The sequence below is a fragment of the Filobasidium floriforme genome (genome assembly GCF_021052385.1).
Source record: "Filobasidium floriforme strain CBS 6241 chromosome Unknown HD553scaffold_12, whole genome shotgun sequence".
Taxonomy (NCBI): domain Eukaryota; kingdom Fungi; phylum Basidiomycota; class Tremellomycetes; order Filobasidiales; family Filobasidiaceae; genus Filobasidium; species Filobasidium floriforme.
Genome location: NW_025763633.1, coordinates 104,109 through 121,929, shown reverse-complemented (window position 1 = coordinate 121,929; position 17,821 = coordinate 104,109). Strand labels below are relative to the sequence as shown.

Sequence of the window (17,821 nt, the reverse complement as noted above, 5' to 3'; positions counted from 1 at the left end):
GAACACCTCTGATTTTCTGAGATTCAGCCGCGGGCTAGACTAAGGGCACGAATTGTTCCAAAAATGTCAAGGGGCAAGGAGGTAAGCACAAAGGACGTCAATAAGATCTGACACTTCCACTAGATTTCGAGGGGTTGCCCTGGCTTAGGCTCTATCAAAGGGGAATCGTACGAGCGCAAAATACTATAACAGGTGCATCGCTTCAGGCATAATGCAGCGTTACGTTTACTATACTTAGGTAAACACCTCTGGCCGTTTACACAGACAAGCTTTCCTATAGACTACGATGCTTCTGGCTCAGTACCGCCTCTTGGGAGTCGTCTCTTTGCAGACTTGTTTCGGCAAGATCATCGGGGATCAAACGCAAACATGGATGGACACTAGGGATTTCCCTCGTCAGTGGATGATGTACGAACTTTGATAGTGACCATCTCGCATACTCACATCGTCATCGTTTGACTAGTCACATTTTCATATACTTTCAAGATCTGGGATCCAGAAGCAGCCAATAAGGAACGCGAGATCACGATCGATGTAGAATACGACGCCATTACCACGGCAGAGAGACGCTTGTCCGCCTGTCTCAGCATCGCCAGCGCCCCGCTGAACCAAACCGGAGTTCCGGAACCCTTCTGGATCACCGGCGCCAAGCAGTCCTGGATAGGAGATGGAGAGAAGAAGCTCTTTGCCACGAACTACGTCTCCGCCCATGCAAGCAGAACATCTTGTGACGAAGAGGGTGTCAAGCGTTGTGACCTACATATGGGGAAGACTCAGCCTGGAAATTGGTCTTCTTTCAAGTGCAAGGGTGAGCGAACGTGGCAAAATGCGCGCGAGGATGATGCTAATATGCCGATTCTGTTAAGGGGCCACTGACGGTATGGTGAATGTTAAAGGAGGCACACTGAAAAGACCTGAAGGCGTACCCAGCCAAGCGTACGCTGCTTGGAGTCTAGGCTTCATCGGACCAGAGGACAATGAGGTCAATTGGTATAATGGCGTGAAGAACTAGCCGTAGCTATCCATTGTGAATGCAGAGGAAAATCCCATCCGGGCGTCCATTCCTCTAACAGTCTCTGTGTTTTATGTAATGTGAGAGCCAGACGTATGAGACTTGTCAACAGCGGTCGTCTATGAGCACGATAGGTTCAATATATCAATCTGCAGGCCAGGACACCGGAAAAATCTTTCTTCTGGGCCACAAACCATAATGCTGACCGCGTTGTCGCAGAACTCGACCAGCATGAGGAATGAAGCTACAAGGCAGACATGCGTCTTCAAGGAGTTGCTTTTCTACGAGACCTGTTGCACGGAGCGGCTGACATCCTGCGCATCTGCGCGGTGAAGCTAGCGCAGGGATCTGACTGCTCTTAAATGGAATAGCCTGTCTTGATCTTATAGGGCTCAAGGTCTCCCGGAACAGGAGTCTGGTTGGTGTGTTTGTACAAGATGAAGTCCTTCGACCACTGCTGGAATTCAAAATACGTCGTCGTGATAGTACCTCTGGTATTGCTCAAAGTTGCAGGCGAGAATGCGCCCCTGTCGCAAGACAACTGGCTTGCTTCAGACGTGAATTGTGCAACGCCACCTTGAGCGCTCCGACGCGCGAGACGCTACGCCGCAACTACATTCAGCTCCTGCGGTCTTCCTCTGGGCTCCTTACTCGAGACAAAGGGGCTGTACGGATGGTAGGGCTGAAACCGCTCGTCCTTTTTGTCAACCTCCTGGTTGCATTCTGGCACAACGGGGAACGGGGCGTTACAGATGCTCGATCAAGGGCCTGGTACTCCCATTGACCTGAAACAAGGGGAACCGGTGAGGGGTATTCCAGAGCAATCCGTTGCTATGATACGTATATAGACCGAAAACGACTCCCGAATTTAGCGCATCTAATCATTCAGATGCATCGACTGCTAAGCGCTATTACATCCAGCTCGAAGCGATATTAACAGAATGGTTTCGACGTCATTTTGGATTGCTGGACTGCTCTCTTTTCTAGCTTCGGCGCAAGCTGTCAAGACTACTGAAACTGACGGAGAATATGCCCGACTCAATACGAATATCGAGCTTAATGGATTTCCTGGTAAGATACCTTACCATGATGCCTTTCGACAATACAGCTTATAGAGACACAATCGCCCGGAAAACAGCGGGATTCACCCTCACCCTAGGCGTGTTCGATAATAATGCGCAGGATAAAAGGAGAGAGATCCAATTACCGGTTGTTTGGGAAGCAGAAGCCCGCTTGCAACAGAAAGACGGCGATCCTGCCCCCATGAGGCTCACGGACTGTATAGACAAGGGCGAGATCAGCAACTCATCCGATACATTGTGGATCGTTGACGTCAAGCAGAACTGGGTGGGGGAAGACAAGGGCGAGCGGAAAGCTTTATACGCCATGAACCAGATCGTTGCCGCCCGCCATTCAGATCATATTTGTGACACCATGATATTAGGATTGAAAAAGGACAAATGTCTGGGGCATCTAGGGAAGAACAAGCCGGGCACGACCTATCGCTTTGTCTGTCGTACGTTGGGTTGAGAATCGATACTGTGTCCCGGCAAGCAGCTCACCTGATGTTGACCTCCAGAAACCGACGAGGAACGCCCTGAAGGACTGCCTGAAGGTGCTTACCCCTTTGAAGGCTTAATGATTCTGGGACCTACTGGAAAGGAAGTTAAGGGTTACAACGAAGCCAAGTTGGATTAGCTACGTTGAGCACGATATTTCACTCCATCGTAGTACAAAGCATGCAATCGCCCTTCCATCAAGTAGTTGCGGCATGATCCCGCTACAATCTTCTTTTCACTATTGTATCACTATCGGAATGTTCATCCTTTGCACCTGTCCCGCATGAACACCATTCTCGCATCTTCTCAGGTCACTAAGGCAGGTTGATGTTGGTCCTGATCCTCTTCCTCCGTGTTCGGATCATCTTCGTCTTCCTCATCATCGGTAGCAGTAGGGAAGAAGCCAGCATGATACTCGTAGCCCTTCATCCTCCCAAACATCCGGAATATCTCCTCGGCTGTGCCTCCACAATGATGCGTCTGGCGGGAAAGGTCAGTTATCCTAACAAGATCCGTCGCGAATGCAAGAATCAGTAGATGAGCGACCTTGGCGGACCATCGGGATGTACCTGCGGCAGAACAGCCTATCCATGGCTTTGGTCCTAGGAAGATTGGGAGGTACTCGGATCGAACCATCTTCGCCAAAATGCAAGTAACGCTTGCCAAGCGGTCCATCTCTCGTCTTGATCGTGATCTTGCCCGCTGTAGGGTCATGTCCATATTGATTCTTCCAAGAACTATGATCGTTCCGCAACGCTGCTGCCTTCGATCGATTGTAGGTGCTGTAGAATATGGACGAGTCCGCTCTGGAGGGCAATAACTTCCATGTCGAGTATCACAAGATCCTCTGCGCGCGCTCGTGGAGCGCGGCGTTGTTGGGATTGGAGGGCGGGTCGCCCGTAATACGCAATTTCTCGATCGCTAATCATTCCTCCTCCCTTGTCGTCCGGAATTCCCTGATGCATGAACAAATACGACATCCAAACTCCCCTGCAGAACAGAGTCCCTTATCTTCCAGCAAGCCCTTCTAGGACCATTGCGGAACTCTTTATGTTGAAGGCAAACATAGCGTCTAATCATTGGCTGCCACGAAACAGAGTAACAAGATGTGTAGGAAAACACGCCAATTCTGGATGACTGATTTTGTGAACGACTAAACATCATTATGCATGGGTGTCATGTGATCGTTAATATGCGGTAAATACATCTATGTCGTCTGGTCCGGATATTCTACAGCATTCGCCTGCATCTCCGTCCTGTCATCAAGTCGAGCCGGTGGTTCCAGTTCTGCGTCCCATCTTCTCGTCGGCGCAATCTCGTACCCTTCGCTTCCCCTCCTCACCCTCACTCGGCGATGTCTCGCCGGACCACCTTCGACGTCAACATCGTCCTCCTCATCATAATCCGAGAGATAAGGCTCGGGCGAACTCCGTGTCGAGGCCTCGTCGTCCGTATCTCGCCACGTCTTGTCCTCTTCGTCCCTCTCCTCTCCTGAGGAATACTCTTCCCCGGCTCCCGGCCTGCCGGACAGTTGAGGAGGAAGTGGACCCGCAGACGTTCCATGCAAATCGTCACGCGTCTCGGCCGAATGTTTCCTGGCCCTCAGATTGGTACTCAGGGACGAACTCGGTCTCAAGGCGGGGTTGAGATCCCCGTTCCCGTAAGTGAAAGCGCTCGCTGACGAGCTGTACGGCAGACGACGCATCGGGTACCGTTCTGGATCCTGAGGAGGCCAGACGAATTGCTCCGAGACTGATTGATTGACCGGTGTGACCGAGGCATTCGGTCAGCTTGCCGCACCATGCTAGATGACAAACATCTTCGGTCGCAATCCACCCCTTCTTTCCACCCGTGCCTCCTCCATGTTTCGAGGAGCCATGATGACTCACCTCGTCGTGTTTCTCCCGTCTGCTACCAGACGCCTTCTACGCTACACCTCTTCCACCCCTTCCCGACTTCTCAATAAACCCTCTCTTTCTCGTCTCGAGAAGGACCTCCCTTCCTCATCCTCTTCGGCCATATCCGCCTCTGCCTCAGGCGTCCTCCTACTACCCCCGACGACGTTCTGCCAATCCTGACCCCCGAGCTGATCAAACTCACCATGCGCCGTCTTGGAGACAGGGTAGGAAAGTCCGTCGCTCTGGACTTGTTGCGGCCAGAGCCATAGAAGCGGATTGTTGCCGAGGACAGATTGTATGTTCTTGATAAATCCGAGATCCTGCAGTATCACAAAGCAAAGCGTGTGACACAAGTATGCACGTCAACCAGAAAACCGGGAAGACACGATGAAGCCCGATTTCCTGCGGGAGACTCACATAAGGATATTTGACCTCCCTAATCTTTCCCCTCCTGACCATAGTAGCCACCCGATCCTTCTCCCACCCCTCGATCGTGGTCGAGTTGCCCGCTGCGCAATAGACGTGGTAGATGGAAAACACGCCTACCATCATCCATACGGGTACGCAGGTGGCTAGGTTGATGATCACGAGGATGAGCTGGAAGTTGGACGGTTCTGGCTGTGAATGGAACGCGAGGGTGACCAAAAGGAAGAGAGGGGTATAGGAATCGATAGGCGGAAAATTGTTTAGCTTAGGTGCTGCTGGGGCTTCCAGTCGAGCATGACTGTGCTGCAGAGTCTATGCTTACCGAAGTCCATGCGGTCATATCATATACCCTCCGTCCCATCATCACCAAGTGATAAGAAGTCGCCAGATCGACGTAGATCAAGAACCTAATGAAATGACCTTGGTTGTGATGTCCGACGCCTGTTGATCAAGCAAACGAAGCAGACGAAGTAGGTCGGCTTTAGCTTCGATGTTCGGCGCAGGCAGAACGAAGCTATTCCAGTAGGATAGGAGATGTTTGATGTGACGTGAGAAGATGAGAAAACGTACAGTTGGCGACCCAAGGACAATGATGGTCCATCTTGAGCTAAACCCCACAACCCCACACCCCACACCCAAAACCGTCCAATGCAAAACCCTTTGATCAGCCTTGCCTTTAAACAAACGATACACGTCCAAGGGGAAAGGTATATGACGTACCACACATTTCCCACATCGTCGACAATGATGAGCCCGAGGCGGTTTGTAGATCCGACAGGTCTTGCAGAAACGGTGTTGAGCGGTCCGGGCTTTCAGTTCTTGGGGTGCGTCGGGGTCGTCCGGGGGTTGCTATCAAAGTTGAGTATGATGTATTGTAGCTTAGTACCAGGTGAGGTATATCGTTGAGAACTTGAGAAGGAATATGCTATGGATGTGGATTTGGGGAATGAGGAGTAGTATTGGTGACGTACCCATCCTCGAGGTACGGAGCCGGGGGAGGTCGTCACGCAGAGGTAATAGTTCCAGAAGAGCATCCCCGCCAGAAAGCTATCGTCCCAAGTTGAAAGAAGAGGAAGACGAAGAAGTCAGCTTGTCATCTTCTGTATCAGCCTACAATACGAGGCCAGGACTCACTTGAAAGGGACGAGCAGCTTCAACAGGTCCGTGCTGATCTCTCTTCCGTACCAAGGCCATACGATGAAGATTTGGGGTACGTAGACGAGGAAGGCGATGAGGAAGATCGTCCCTCCAACCCTGTGAGTATGAAAACATAATCAAGGAAAACGGAAGGCTGCATCAGCATGTCAAGCAGCGATCGTATCGAGTATTCTGATTGATAGCCGGACTCGCCATATCTTCTCGGTCAGCTGTAATGATGGCCGCGGTGCCATCTTCCAGGCCGGACAACGGGTATGTAGCTGTCTCACTGTCTCCCGGATCTACTATCAAGGATTGCTATTGTGGTTCTAGCTATCGTATATCGTTGATATCGCTGTGTGGTGTGATTGAAAGGAGATCGAGAGACTTGATCGCACCTAACGAACTATTTTGTAATCGTCATCCTTTCGTGATTTCTGGCGGCCGGCCCTCGGGTAAAGACTGGTCAATAACAACACCCCTGATCCACTGGACCTCCTTGAATTACCGGATTTGAATACAATCATCTCCCTCCAGAAGATCTGCACGAGAAAAGTGTGGTACCTCTCACAGTGTCTGCCTTTGGGGTTTATCAAGCGAAAGTTCTCCAGCAACAATACGGGGACTGTAAGGTTGAGGCTCTGAAACCGTGCCTCATTGTCACTCCTCCTTCTTTGCAAGTTGTTGTGAGAAGTTTTACCGTAAAGGAACTCGGCTTTGCAGCATAGAGGAACTTGACTTTGCGGCGATCGATGCCGGCAAGTATTGCAAGATTCAATGCATCTTGAGCAACGCATTTTATGTACATTTACATCAATGGCCCATGATAGAGGATGGCATGCTGGCAACAACTAGACCAGACATTGCGGTTCCTTGGCTCGGACTGGCGATTGGGAGCAGGTTCTCGCCTCCAACGTATATGCTTTCTGAACAGGACTCGCCGCAACCCGCACACGTACGTCCGTCTCACGGCAATATCATGCGGCCCAGCTATGATGAGAATGCGCATAAATTCCACGGCCCGTCTTCTTTCCACGTCCATCTCAAGCATACACATCGTCGGGTACTACCACCGGCTCGACGGACGCTTTCCCGTTCCCACTCGTTGTAGACTGAGTTTGCCCTTGGGGTTTCTCGGCCTTGAGACGTTCCTCGACGACGGTCTCCAAGTCTTCCCAGACGGTCTTACCTAGCTCGTCGACCTTGTGCTCGGGAACGTGAGATCTACGCAACGTCAATCGGGTCGTGAATCAGTCTTTTTCCCAGTTCGCCTGTAACACCTCTCCTTCGGATGGTAGGGATCACTCACGCATAGCTCTCGCAATTCCTAATAATAGACCCTCCTCTGACCCCATCGCTCCTAGGCATATGCTTGACGAACCCTTTACTCACGCCCTTGGTTCTGGCGAGCTCGTCGTCGTAGAGCACCGGAGCTTGGAGGGCGAAGAGCACGCTTTGGAGGGATTTAGCGTTTGAGGGGGTGAGAAGGTAGATGAGGGGGGAGAAGAGCAGGTAGCTAGGTTGATCGTAACACCATGACATCGTAGGCGAGTTTGGAAGGGTCAGCGACTGGTTGTACGTCTAAATGCGAGATAGCCGCACAACAGTGAGGTTTTTTGAGACGCAGACTCACACAAGCATCCCGAGCGTGTTCGAACTCTGCCGGAAACCCAACATCGGCCTGACAACTCCCCACCGGTTAAACGGCATGACAACGCTCAACGCCAAGATATTACTCTGCACGGTGATCGTCTTCCTTCCCGACGTTTCCTTCTGTTCCATCTCCTTCTGGGCGAGGGAGAGGTTGTCTTCAGGTCCGGGAAGTCGACGGGCGTCCAAAACGGGTTCTTCGACACTCCGGATGGTCTCCTCGGCTTCTTTTACTACTTTGTTGATCTCCGTCCCAAGTGGGAGCTCGGTCTCGGGGACAGGGACCGCGTTGACCTGCGGATGGACTGTGGAAGCCAGAGCGTCCAAGATCTTTTGAAGGTGGGTCCATAACAGGATCGCTTTCCAGGAGTCGACGCCCGTTTGGAAGATGGCGGATCGAGCGTTTTTGTTGTTACTCGCAGGTCCAGCTTGGTCGTTATCGGTGTGGTCGTTGTTGTTTTGGTAGGTAGGGATGGCAGCGGCGTAGAAGGGAGAGACGAGGTTGATAAGACGGATAGAACGCTCCATAGGTGCCTTGAGCAAGAGAGGGAGCATGGCGGTGAGAAAATGGAATTTGCTTTCCTGCACCGTCCATCCGTCTTCTTTGCTTTCGTCCTCATTATCCTTGGTGTTGGTCGCAGGCGAGGTCTGGAATCCCGCCAAGGCAGCATCGAGCTCCCACCCATCACCCCAGACGATCGCATCCAACCTCCTCCCTCCCTCTCCCGTCCCAGCAGGGTTAACCGCCCACTGCTTGACGAACGCCCTCACCGCCCCCGGGGTCCGGGGGAAAGCTTCACAGTGCAGCTGAGCAGCCGGGGACTTGGTAGTAGCTGACAGTCGGAGCGTTTGGACGATCGTAAGAAGGGATTCTGGGAGAGGGGAGGGTAGAGGTGGGAGGTATAGGATTTGAGGAGGGGAGGGGAGGTGGAGGAGTTGGTGTAAGAGTTCGAGGGTTATAGGATTAGGATCGGCCTTTTCTATCCGCAGGATGGTCGTCTCGTCAGTAAATCCAGAAGTAGCCGATTCGCATCACAGCAAAGTATGCAGAGCACAAAGCAGATACATGCGAGTCGATCTCGATAAAAAAAGATGGATCGGTACTTACGATGACGAGGATCATCTTCCCTGCCCAATCCCTCTCCCAAGTGTTCTTTCGACCCCCTGACCAGGCTTTAAGGGTCGCAGCGAGGACGACGAGGATGACGGCGGTGACGGCGTATCCATAATTGACGCGACCCTCGAGGAGGGCGGCGATACCGTGGATGGGCATCGTGCAGTGAGATTACGTCGAAGCGTATCTGGAGGTGTTTAATCTGCCGATGTTAGTGCTCAAGATCTCAAAGAGTTGAAGGACGAGATCGTTTGGAGATGAGACGTTGAACTTTCAACCTTGGTGACGACGACAGCCTCGAGCCACGCTGAAAACGCATAAACTCCCCCGATTTCCCTGAAAGATGCATAGAACCCGCGATGAAACGCAATCACCAGAGCGCCAGAGCTCGACAGGCTATCGAGCTATCCTTTGCTACCAAACGAAACCGTTCTTAAGCCCACACCGAAGTGCTCAACAGCAAGCTCTCACACGTTGCGCACATGATCGCTTGTTAGTTCATTGATCTTGACTCTGGTCGATTGAGAGGGATGGTCGACAGAAGGCAGACAGCATCAACAAATTGCCGGATGCGCTGCTCGAATGATTTGTCCAACTCACACGCAGTTGCATCATGACATCGCATACGGTCTGGTGCACAGGCTACTTGCTCCCGAGAACTCTTGCCATCTCCTCACAGAGTCGATTCTTAACGCTAGGCATATCCAGATCGTGCTCGTTGCTGATCCAAATCGGTGCGTATACCTTCCCTGCCTCGTAATCTCCTGTACCCTGATGTATACGAATGTCGAACGCCTTGAGGAGATAGCTGATAGCATGCTCTACCCAGTGATTCGCACAGGAATTTGGTTGGGAGCCGCAGGGCTTAGAGGTGGTCGAGTTGGAGTGACATCTTGATCGTGATCGCGGGTCCAGGGCTTCGATGAACCTCGACCCATCGTTCTTGCTTTCCACCATCACGGACCTCCACTATGTACTGGTCTGCCGCATGGAAGAAAGATGATTGGATTGATCCAATGTCAGACTAGCAAATCATGCTGCTCTCGATATACAGCGTGTCCGGATTCAAGCCATGTTTTCACCTTTCCTCTTTGAATTCCGTTCAAGGCAAAATCCTTTCCAGCATGGATGTCTATGCTCATAGGTCGCAGTCAGGTTTGGAAGGGTATATGCTTGACGCAGATACGTAAAGAGACTTGGCGAACGCAAGAAATCTATCCTCCAGCCCACCATCTCACCCTCAAAGGCCAGTTGATGATGACAAACCTGAGACACGTCTGGGGCAATCTCCTGACATTGTTGACTTGTTGGGATGCTTGTGCGTTCCTCAAAGGCCCTTCAGCGATTGTCTCTGAAGCGCTCGGGCCTTCACTCTGCTACTTTATCACCTCACGTCTTCCTCCCATACCCTCGGAACATTTCGAACGCCCACAAATATGCCAAAGCGAGGAGCGCTGGACGACTGGGAGGTCCAGCCTTTTGATGCTACAGATTAACATTTGTAACAAGAGGCACATCGCCATAGGTATATGGCATACTCTGATAGAGATTGACCCCGACGAACAGTTGTTCACACTCGTCTTACTCGATCGATGTTGTCTCCCAGCGAAAGGAATGAACGCAAGCGGGAGCTGGCAGATGAGTTTCGTTTTGATTAACCGGTCGGAAGGCCAACGGGCGTAATCACTGCTCTTATGTCGAAGAGAACAGACCAAGGACTCAAATCAGCTTTCTGTCTGGACAGGCCTCTAGTCCCAACGTCTGCTTGTCGCTCGACCCGTTTTCTGTCTACTCGTACAAGCCCTTCTGTAGCGCTTCTAGCGCGGTCTCGACGACGATGACCCTCCCGCCTTCGACAACGATCCTCCTGCCTTTGACGACCAGGCTCCTGACTTCCCCTTTCCGACCTGCTCTCATCGCTCGAGGCTGTGCTGTACGTCCTCTCGTAGCCACTTTGCTAAGATATGATCGTAGGCTTCAGCTGATCCAGGGGGAGGTCGAGACGGCATATACCCCTACAACCGGTGAAGCGCTAGCATATAGCATATCGTAAGCTTTAGGCAGCTAAAGAAGAATGAAAAGAAGCTAACGACCTCTCGTGCCACGTGAAACGAAACGTCACCTGCGCTACCCCCGGTTCCGGTGAAACACTTGATTTTAATGCCGCATCGTTTGTCGGATCATCCCGTCTTCTACCAAAAGAATGGCGTAGAAGAAGAACGATGCACGCACGGGAACACGCACAAGGCCGATGTAGGGAGAGAGAGAGGAAATGGTGAAACGCCAAGACTTACCCCTGAATCGCGGAACCGGGCCGCGGTTCCGATAAACTCTAACGCCGAGGGTTCCACGCGGTTCTCAAAGATCCACCTTCTTCTGTGAACGTTCGATCGCCGAGTCAACAGTGCAACAAGAGCTAGAGGCCTTGACAGGCTTGACAGGTACATATACCTCGACGGTCGATTCCCAGCGATCAGCCCCCTCGAACCTCTCAAAGCTTCTCAACGCCGCCCGTCATCTTCCTGATCGACGCATCCGATCCGTCAATAACAACATCATCCAAGGCAGTCTCACGATCAGCACGAACCATGTCACCCTACACCACTTCGACCCTCCTCTCCGAATCCCCGGCACTGACCTACACAGCCCTGGCGGTGGGCACCACCTTCCTAGGCTTCAGCATCAACGCCCTGGTCCGCCCCGCCTCCGCCTTGTCTTTTATGGCCGACCAAAAACTTCCTCCCCAAACCCCCTCTACGGAGAAAGAATACAGGGTAGTCAAGACGCTCTTACACTTTTACGCCGCTAGGAACGCCTTTATGGGACTCGGAATCTACCTTACAGCTTATGCTGGCGAGAAGAACGTTTTGGGCGCGTTGATGGTACTAGGGGGAGGGGTGGCGTTCGCCGATGGGTTGACTTGCAAAGTCAATGCGGGGAAGGGAGAATGGGATCATTGGGGTTATGCGCCGGTCTTGGTCGGCGTGGGATTGGGGTTGTTGGGCGTGATGGATAGGGTATAGGGGTGTAGATTCGGCGCGGGTTCGTTTCGTTAAGGGGTCTCAGGTAAATTTTGATGTATAGCGTGGAAACGCTCGTCGATCTCGTTTCACGTCGGTTGACCTGTTCATCCATCCTTGGGTTGAATACTCCCAGAACTATCTCTCCACACTTAAGCATATCTGCGCCAAGCTGCCCGCCTCCGTAACTTGCCTAGTTCTGGCTACAATCGGTCTGACATTGTACGCGAGATCGGCGGATTGCCCCATATATAGACTGTTCCGCGAGCTGGGATTTGTTGGTGACCGGATCTATGGTAGATAAAGGTATACTTATGGTATGCGAGCCTCGTCCCAAATTGGCGGCCCGTGGGTGAATCCGTTTATGTCGTGCCACATCATCGTACCCCGAAGTCGAGTATCTTCTTGTCGGGTGATCAATTTCGAAAGATGCCCCCCTAGCCCCATCAAACTTGGTCAAGAACATCTCCGGATCGAGGCTCGGGGAGCGATCTGACACCCGCCGCCGAAAGACCAAGTCTCCGTCTTTCGGCGTAATATGCTGTATGACGTCGAGTGCTCAAAGATCTTCCGGCCGCGAGAGTGAGATTAAGATGGTATGCAATAAACGACAACTAAACAACTCCCGCCGACCGCTGCACTCTGGGCGCCTGGAAACAGAACAAATCGACCGCAACAGCGTCCCAATCCCCCGGTCCGTCCTATCCCCCTCTTTTCCCCTGAGAGGTCACAAAGGTGAAGCGAGCGAGATCACTTGCCACCCTTCTTGGCAGGTGGTGGAGGAGCGCCTCCTTCAGCTGCGAGGGCGGCTGCTGCTTGTTTGGCCTGTTTGAGTCGAGGTTGGTCAGATCAGTGATGAGTCGGTTATGAAGCGGAGTGAAGGGTGACTCACGGCGATCCTAGGTTCGATCAATGAGTGAAGATGAGATGAAGTCGCACAGTCAGCATACGTTTGATTTCGGCACGTTGAGCTTTCAAACCAGAGCGGACGAGGAAGCGAGAGACAGTCTTTTCCATCGGATGTCCATTCGAAAGCTCCGTTGGCGTAGTCGGTTGATGATCGTCCCTGACATTTTCAAGAGGTAGCGATCTCGACCAGAGAGCGGTATATCACACCACACCTTGCAGGGAAGCTTTCCAAACAACCGCGAGCTCTCAAGAGGTATCCCGCAGAACCGGCTAGCCGATCTCCTCCAGCTTTCTGTTACCATTTTTTCAGCCATCGTGCATGCATCCGGACCGCTCGTACCAAGCCTTTTCTGGCCGGTCACAGCCAGCCTGACCCCGCATGATTTTGCCTATGCTTTTTTGGCGTCTGCGTCTGCGTTCATTGGAGGCTTCTTCTGGGCTGGGAAGTCCGCGACCGCAGACCAGCGACGACCGGGAAAAATCGACCACCGAAAACCCAAACGAGAAGAAGTAGAAACAAAAGAAGGAGAGAAAGGCTCACTTGGCTTTCAACGCGTTAGCTTGCCTGTTCGATACGTTTCGGAGGAAAATACGTCAGTCCCCACATCGGAAAACCAGCCATTGTGATCTGATGGCGCCAAAACAAGAGGGAAAAGGGGGAAAGGAGAATACTGACTCTTCTAACCGTTTCCTAGGATCCCCAGTCTGTTTCTTGGCTGCCGAGTCTTCCCTGTCGTGGTTCGAATGTCGCGTTCGAGGTTCGAGGTTCGAGGTTCGAGGTTCGGGTTCGAGGTTCGAGGTTCGGGTTGGGGTGTTGGGAAAGGTTTGAGAGCGATGGTGATCGTGATGCCGTTGCCGTTGCACGATCCACCATCACACCCGAATCGATCGTGGTTCGATCATGGTTCGATCATGGTTCGATTGTGTGGTTCGATCATGGTTCGATCATGGTCCGTTCAGGCCGTATTCGGGATTGGTCGACATTTGCGTTTAAGGTAGGCGTTCAAGAGGTCCCGATGCAAATTCCATTTCCATTCCCATTTCCATTTCCATTCCGACCCATTATGGCCCCCGGATCGAATCGATTTCCGAAATCCAAGATACATACGAAGATGGAATGAGAAGAGGAAGAGGAAGGAGATCACGAAAAAAGCATGTAATGTAAGAGAAGACGAATTAAAGATCAGTTACGGTACTCGTCCCGTTTCCCCCTCCCTCCCGGACCCGAAGTCTCGATCAACGCCAAAGTAGACACAAGAGGGAACTGTGGAGGGTGACTTGCTTTTTAAGGTTCTTCTCCCTGGCTTTATCTCGTTGGTTACCGCCTGTTCGTCGTATCATATCAGGGAGGGGGGTGGGGTGGTTTAGCGTTCGCTCCTTCTTTGGAAGTTAGGTCGGAGAGGAGGTTGAGGTTGAGGTCGAGGTATGTGCTTACGGGCCATCCTTTCAGTTCCTCAGTACACTACAATTGCCTGGCCGGATGGTATGATGTATGTGACGGCTGATGCTTGTTCGATGGTGTGTCGAAGCGGATCTTGAGTATCCTCGAGAGAGAGTCAGTTCGAACATCCACAACCTCGTCTTGGTCGGGTTTGTTGACTTTGTGTGGCGACCCCTCGCACCCTCGCTCCCTCGATCGCGTGGGAAAGAAGGAAGAAGCCAGCCGAACGTAAGAGCTTACGTAAGCCTACACTCGCCAGAAGGGATATATGCTTCCGATGTACTCTGAGTTTTACTTCCGACGCGTGAAAGCCTCCCTATAGTATAGCCCGTGTTGTTACGAAAGAGGCAATCCCCGACCTGAGGGACGACCAACGATGGGCAAGATGAGGTGTGCGGGACGTCCGCGGGTTTGTCACCACCGTGGAGGTGCTTCAACCTGGCAATACGAAGGGAAGAGGATGAATCAAACATGTGCTCTATCGGTGATCTCGTCCACTGTCCTGTACGATCTGTGCGGCATTTACCCGATTCGGCTCCGGCTCTGTCGATCACCTACTCGTACTTTGCGACGCGACGCGTTCTCCCGTGTAGAGCTTTCGTCATTCCTAGCAACCACCTCCCTTTGTGAACTTCGACCGCAAGGGATAGTATTCCGAGCCGTATAGCAATTCAAGCAGACGTCGTCATAAGCACAAGGTCAATTCAAGCCGTCTTACGAGACACCAGTCTCATCGCAATAGCCAAGAACGGAGATCACCCAGCCCCTCATCGATACGATAACCCTCGCCATTACTCGTGTACAGTAACACCTTCTCTTCTCCGAGGACTGAAACTGCCCTTTAGGGTTCGAGGGTTCGAATTGGTCTACAAGTATATCCATCATATCATGGACATGAAGGTGGATAACGAGGTGGATGGAAAGATACCTACAACGGCAATACCGGTCTATCAGGCTCAAGATCAAGATCAAGATCAAGATCAGCATTGGACGAGCGATATGACGCATCCTGAATCGACAGGGGTGTCAGCGTCGGAAGGAGGCTCGGCGGGTCGGGATTTGGGATCGGATCCGGAAGCGAAAGAAGGAGAGCGATACAACGGTGTCGAGACAGGGGATGGAGGTGGTGGAGATGCAGATGGTAATGGAAGAGCAGGAGATACAGATGCAGATACAGATGGAAGAGCAGGAGATATACATGATCATCATGGTCTTCCACCACCACCACCACCAGCAACAACATCAGCAAGAACGTCGGGGACGATGACAACTTCGTCGGGATCACCATCATCACTATTATTGCCAGCAACATTACCAAATCCCGACCCGGCTTCATTGACAATATCAACAACAACGACCGCAAATTTAAATTCAGGTTCAAGTTCGGATCCGAATTCCAGTTCGAATTCGAACTCGCGTCCGAGGTTAGGACCAGCACCGGGATTAGGCTTAGGCGTGCCTTTCGAGTTGAAGGTACCTAATAATATCGAGGAGGAGGATGAATCGGAATTGGATTCGAACTCGAGGTCCAAGTCAAAGTCGAGAGCTCGATCGGGTTCACGATCACCATCTGCTTCACCATCACCAACACCATCGGGATCAGGATCGCAATCGCGATCGCAAGAAGATGATCCTACCAGGTCGAGGTCGAGATCAACGTCGATCTCGAGATCGCCAACACCTTCACCTACGCTAGTCGCTCGTGATGACACGAGACTACAATCGGATGGACGAGCTGCGATGTCGAACACGGCGGGCGGTGCGATTGCGATGCCTATGAACGTGGAGGTGGAGGTTCCTGAAGATAAGAACCAGGAGTCGGGAGAAGGACAGTCAGGAGAACCGGGACAGGGGGTGGATATGGGCAGGTTGATGAATAGTATCGAGATTACCAAGGTCAGTCCCCACGTCCACAAGCTTCGAAACGCGACTCGTATGCTCATGGTGGATGGCATCGTTTTGATCTGTGGACTATTTCTCTCGTAGCGCGCGACGTTTTTGCGACAACGACTGAGTTCGTTAGGAAGCCGGCCGACCGGATTTCGACCCGTCTCCACCTCGGTGGAAGATAGACCCGATAACCCGTTCTCCTCCCCACCTTCTTCTCCGCCTCTACATACCCCACAGGTGAATACGAACGGCTTGCAATGGAGGGAGAGGAAAGTACCCGCCTCGCCCGCTTCTCCCTCGGTCGGGCTCAAACTCCAATCCGAGGCTTGGAGCAGGGAGGTCCCGAGGACGCCGATCACACCGGGGAGGAAACGAAAGTTGGATTACGAGAGCACGCCGTTTAGGTCTCCAGGGGATCTGATGGCCTTGACTTTGGAGTCGCCAGGGAGGAAAGGAAGGGATGATGCAGGGGAAGAGTTGGCGAACGAGGCCGGGGGTAGTAAGCGAAGAGGTAAGACGTGGGTCCAGGTTCAGCCTGGGTCTGGGTCCGGGGTGAGGTTGCGGTCGCCGGCGAGGCGGTCGGCTGCGGATGGAGCGGATGGGGGGCTGAAAACCGGGAGACGGGCGAGTATGGGAACGGGGCCTAGGTTGGGGATCGCCTTGCCCCGACGTGCGGTCGATGGGGACAAGCAAGCGTCGACGCAGATACAGACGGCGGAGCAGTATCCGGTACAGATGCAACCTCGACGGGTGATGGGGATCGAGGGGTATTTGGCGGATCGGTATGGGGATGTCATGGGAGGCTCGAGGTATCCGCCGCCGTTACCGACACCTCAGGCGTCTTCTTCGACGTCCGCGAGCTCGTCGGCTTTGCATCGTGATGCCGATACAGAAATCAAATCGGGCCAGGGCCATAAACGCCGGACGTCGACGGGCGTGGTCACCTCGTCAACAACGGCGCCGTCGGGGTCGGACAACCGATACGTCTCGTTCATGACCGGCAAGAAACCGAGGAGCGCGAGTCATTCGGTCTTGCGACGACCCGTATTGCCGGGGAATCGCACCGGCGAGATGACCGAGGCTGCCAACGTCTTGACGGGGATGCTCGGCGGGTCGCCTTTGAGGCAATCGACGGCGAGTCCGGTTCGACCAGAGAGGTCGTCCAAGCCGTACACCAGGTCGAATGGCGATGAGCTGGGTTTCCGCGTGCCATCTGCGAGAACAAGGTCGGGCTCGCCGGGTGAGCAATCGCCGCCACCTCTGTTGGCTTCGGGACAGATCACGCCGCCGAAACAGATCTCCAGGCTACCGCGCGTACGGCATACAGACGGAGCGCAAGCCCGGTCCGGCGACGACGATGACGACCAGCGCGCTGCCGAATTGATGATCTTCCTCGCTCAAAGTCCAGGATCGACCGCTGCTAGCGGTACAGCGAGGTCCAAGAGGTCTTCATTTGTTCAAGGCGCCGGGATCGGTCGGGTGCTTTTTGACGGAGACGATGTCGAGATGCGGGACGCGGGACGACAGGCGGTGGCGGGTGGCGAAGTAATCCCGGAAGGGTGATGAACGCTTGTATTGACAATCATTATAATACGGCAGACCATGCAGCTGCTAGATTATGATCGAGCGGATGGCGGATCAGCAAGGTGTTGGCTTCTCGGTCGACCGAAAAAATGGTGATGTCGGCAGTAAAGGAGGCTGCAATCCTGATTATCCCCGCGTCTCTTGGTGGTATCACAGGGGAAACATCCCTTGGGTAATGGCC

General features: G+C 52.8%; 6 protein-coding genes across 6 annotated transcripts; 4 read left to right on the top strand and 2 right to left on the bottom strand.

The window, feature by feature from the left end:
* Nucleotides 1-286: 286 nt before the first annotated feature.
* Nucleotides 287-1,012, top strand: HD553DRAFT_350281 (uncharacterized protein; the record flags this gene model as incomplete). The annotated part of the gene is made up of 3 exons (XM_046183520.1): nt 287-395; nt 464-808; nt 867-1,012. 3 exons carry the CDS (start codon nt 287-289, stop codon nt 1,010-1,012), a joined length of 600 nt encoding a protein of 199 aa, XP_046036183.1.
* A 1,089-nt stretch (nt 1,013-2,101) lies between these two features.
* HD553DRAFT_342427 (uncharacterized protein) lies at nt 2,102-2,710 on the top strand (the record flags this gene model as incomplete). The annotated part of the gene is made up of 2 exons (XM_046182750.1): nt 2,102-2,528; nt 2,592-2,710. 2 exons carry the CDS (start codon nt 2,102-2,104, stop codon nt 2,708-2,710), a joined length of 546 nt encoding a protein of 181 aa, XP_046036182.1.
* Nucleotides 2,711-3,731: 1,021 nt separating this feature from the next.
* On the bottom strand, nt 3,732-6,486 carry HD553DRAFT_311935 (DHHC palmitoyltransferase-domain-containing protein). The gene is made up of 9 exons (XM_046180034.1): nt 6,246-6,486; nt 6,030-6,149; nt 5,867-5,942; nt 5,616-5,744; nt 5,466-5,502; nt 5,218-5,336; nt 4,887-5,087; nt 4,672-4,789; nt 3,732-4,323 (listed from the first exon to the last, which is right to left on the bottom strand). The coding sequence occupies exons 1-9, from the start codon at nt 6,284-6,286 to the stop codon at nt 3,779-3,781; spliced, it is 1,386 nt and encodes a 461-aa protein (XP_046036181.1). The 5' UTR covers nt 6,287-6,486; the 3' UTR covers nt 3,732-3,778.
* Nucleotides 6,487-6,608: 122 nt separating this feature from the next.
* Nucleotides 6,609-9,007, bottom strand: HD553DRAFT_296451 (uncharacterized protein). The gene is made up of 4 exons (XM_046178520.1): nt 8,791-9,007; nt 7,666-8,657; nt 7,342-7,548; nt 6,609-7,256 (listed from the first exon to the last, which is right to left on the bottom strand). The coding sequence occupies exons 1-4, from the start codon at nt 8,953-8,955 to the stop codon at nt 7,076-7,078; spliced, it is 1,545 nt and encodes a 514-aa protein (XP_046036180.1). The 5' UTR covers nt 8,956-9,007; the 3' UTR covers nt 6,609-7,075.
* Nucleotides 9,008-11,232: 2,225 nt separating this feature from the next.
* On the top strand, nt 11,233-11,964 carry HD553DRAFT_38068 (uncharacterized protein). Its single transcript, XM_046184192.1, has 2 exons — nt 11,233-11,862; nt 11,953-11,964. The coding sequence occupies exon 1, from the start codon at nt 11,385-11,387 to the stop codon at nt 11,817-11,819; it is 435 nt and encodes a 144-aa protein (XP_046036179.1). The 5' UTR covers nt 11,233-11,384; the 3' UTR covers nt 11,820-11,862; nt 11,953-11,964.
* A 2,673-nt stretch (nt 11,965-14,637) lies between these two features.
* HD553DRAFT_311926 (uncharacterized protein) lies at nt 14,638-17,697 on the top strand. Its single transcript, XM_046180033.1, has 2 exons — nt 14,638-16,062; nt 16,153-17,697. The coding sequence occupies exons 1-2, from the start codon at nt 15,055-15,057 to the stop codon at nt 17,617-17,619; spliced, it is 2,475 nt and encodes an 824-aa protein (XP_046036178.1). The 5' UTR covers nt 14,638-15,054; the 3' UTR covers nt 17,620-17,697.
* Nucleotides 17,698-17,821: the final 124 nt, after the last annotated feature.

Excerpts from the sequence above, each read along its gene's own strand:
- HD553DRAFT_296451 (XM_046178520.1), bottom strand. The coding sequence starts at position 8,955 with ATGCCCATCCACGGTATCGCCGCCCTCCTCGAGGGTCGCGTCAATTAT. Across the intron at positions 8,658-8,790 it reads GGAAGATGATCCTCGTCATC|GCCGATCCTAATCCTATAAC; the intron begins GTAAGTACCGAT and ends CGGATAGAAAAG. Across the intron at positions 7,257-7,341 it reads AGGAATTGCGAGAGCTATGC|ATCTCACGTTCCCGAGCACA; the intron begins GTGAGTGATCCC and ends GACGTTGCGTAG.
- HD553DRAFT_311926 (XM_046180033.1), top strand. The coding sequence starts at position 15,055 with ATGGACATGAAGGTGGATAACGAGGTGGATGGAAAGATACCTACAACG. Across the intron at positions 16,063-16,152 it reads ATAGTATCGAGATTACCAAG|CGCGCGACGTTTTTGCGACA; the intron begins GTCAGTCCCCAC and ends TTTCTCTCGTAG.
- HD553DRAFT_311935 (XM_046180034.1), bottom strand. The coding sequence starts at position 6,286 with ATGGCACCGCGGCCATCATTACAGCTGACCGAGAAGATATG. Across the intron at positions 6,150-6,245 it reads CAGCTGACCGAGAAGATATG|GGTTGGAGGGACGATCTTCC; the intron begins GCGAGTCCGGCT and ends TCATACTCACAG. Across the intron at positions 5,337-5,465 it reads TTGTCCTTGGGTCGCCAACT|GCGTCGGACATCACAACCAA; the intron begins GTACGTTTTCTC and ends CTTGATCAACAG.
- HD553DRAFT_38068 (XM_046184192.1), top strand. The coding sequence starts at position 11,385 with ATGTCACCCTACACCACTTCGACCCTCCTCTCCGAATCCCCGGCACTG.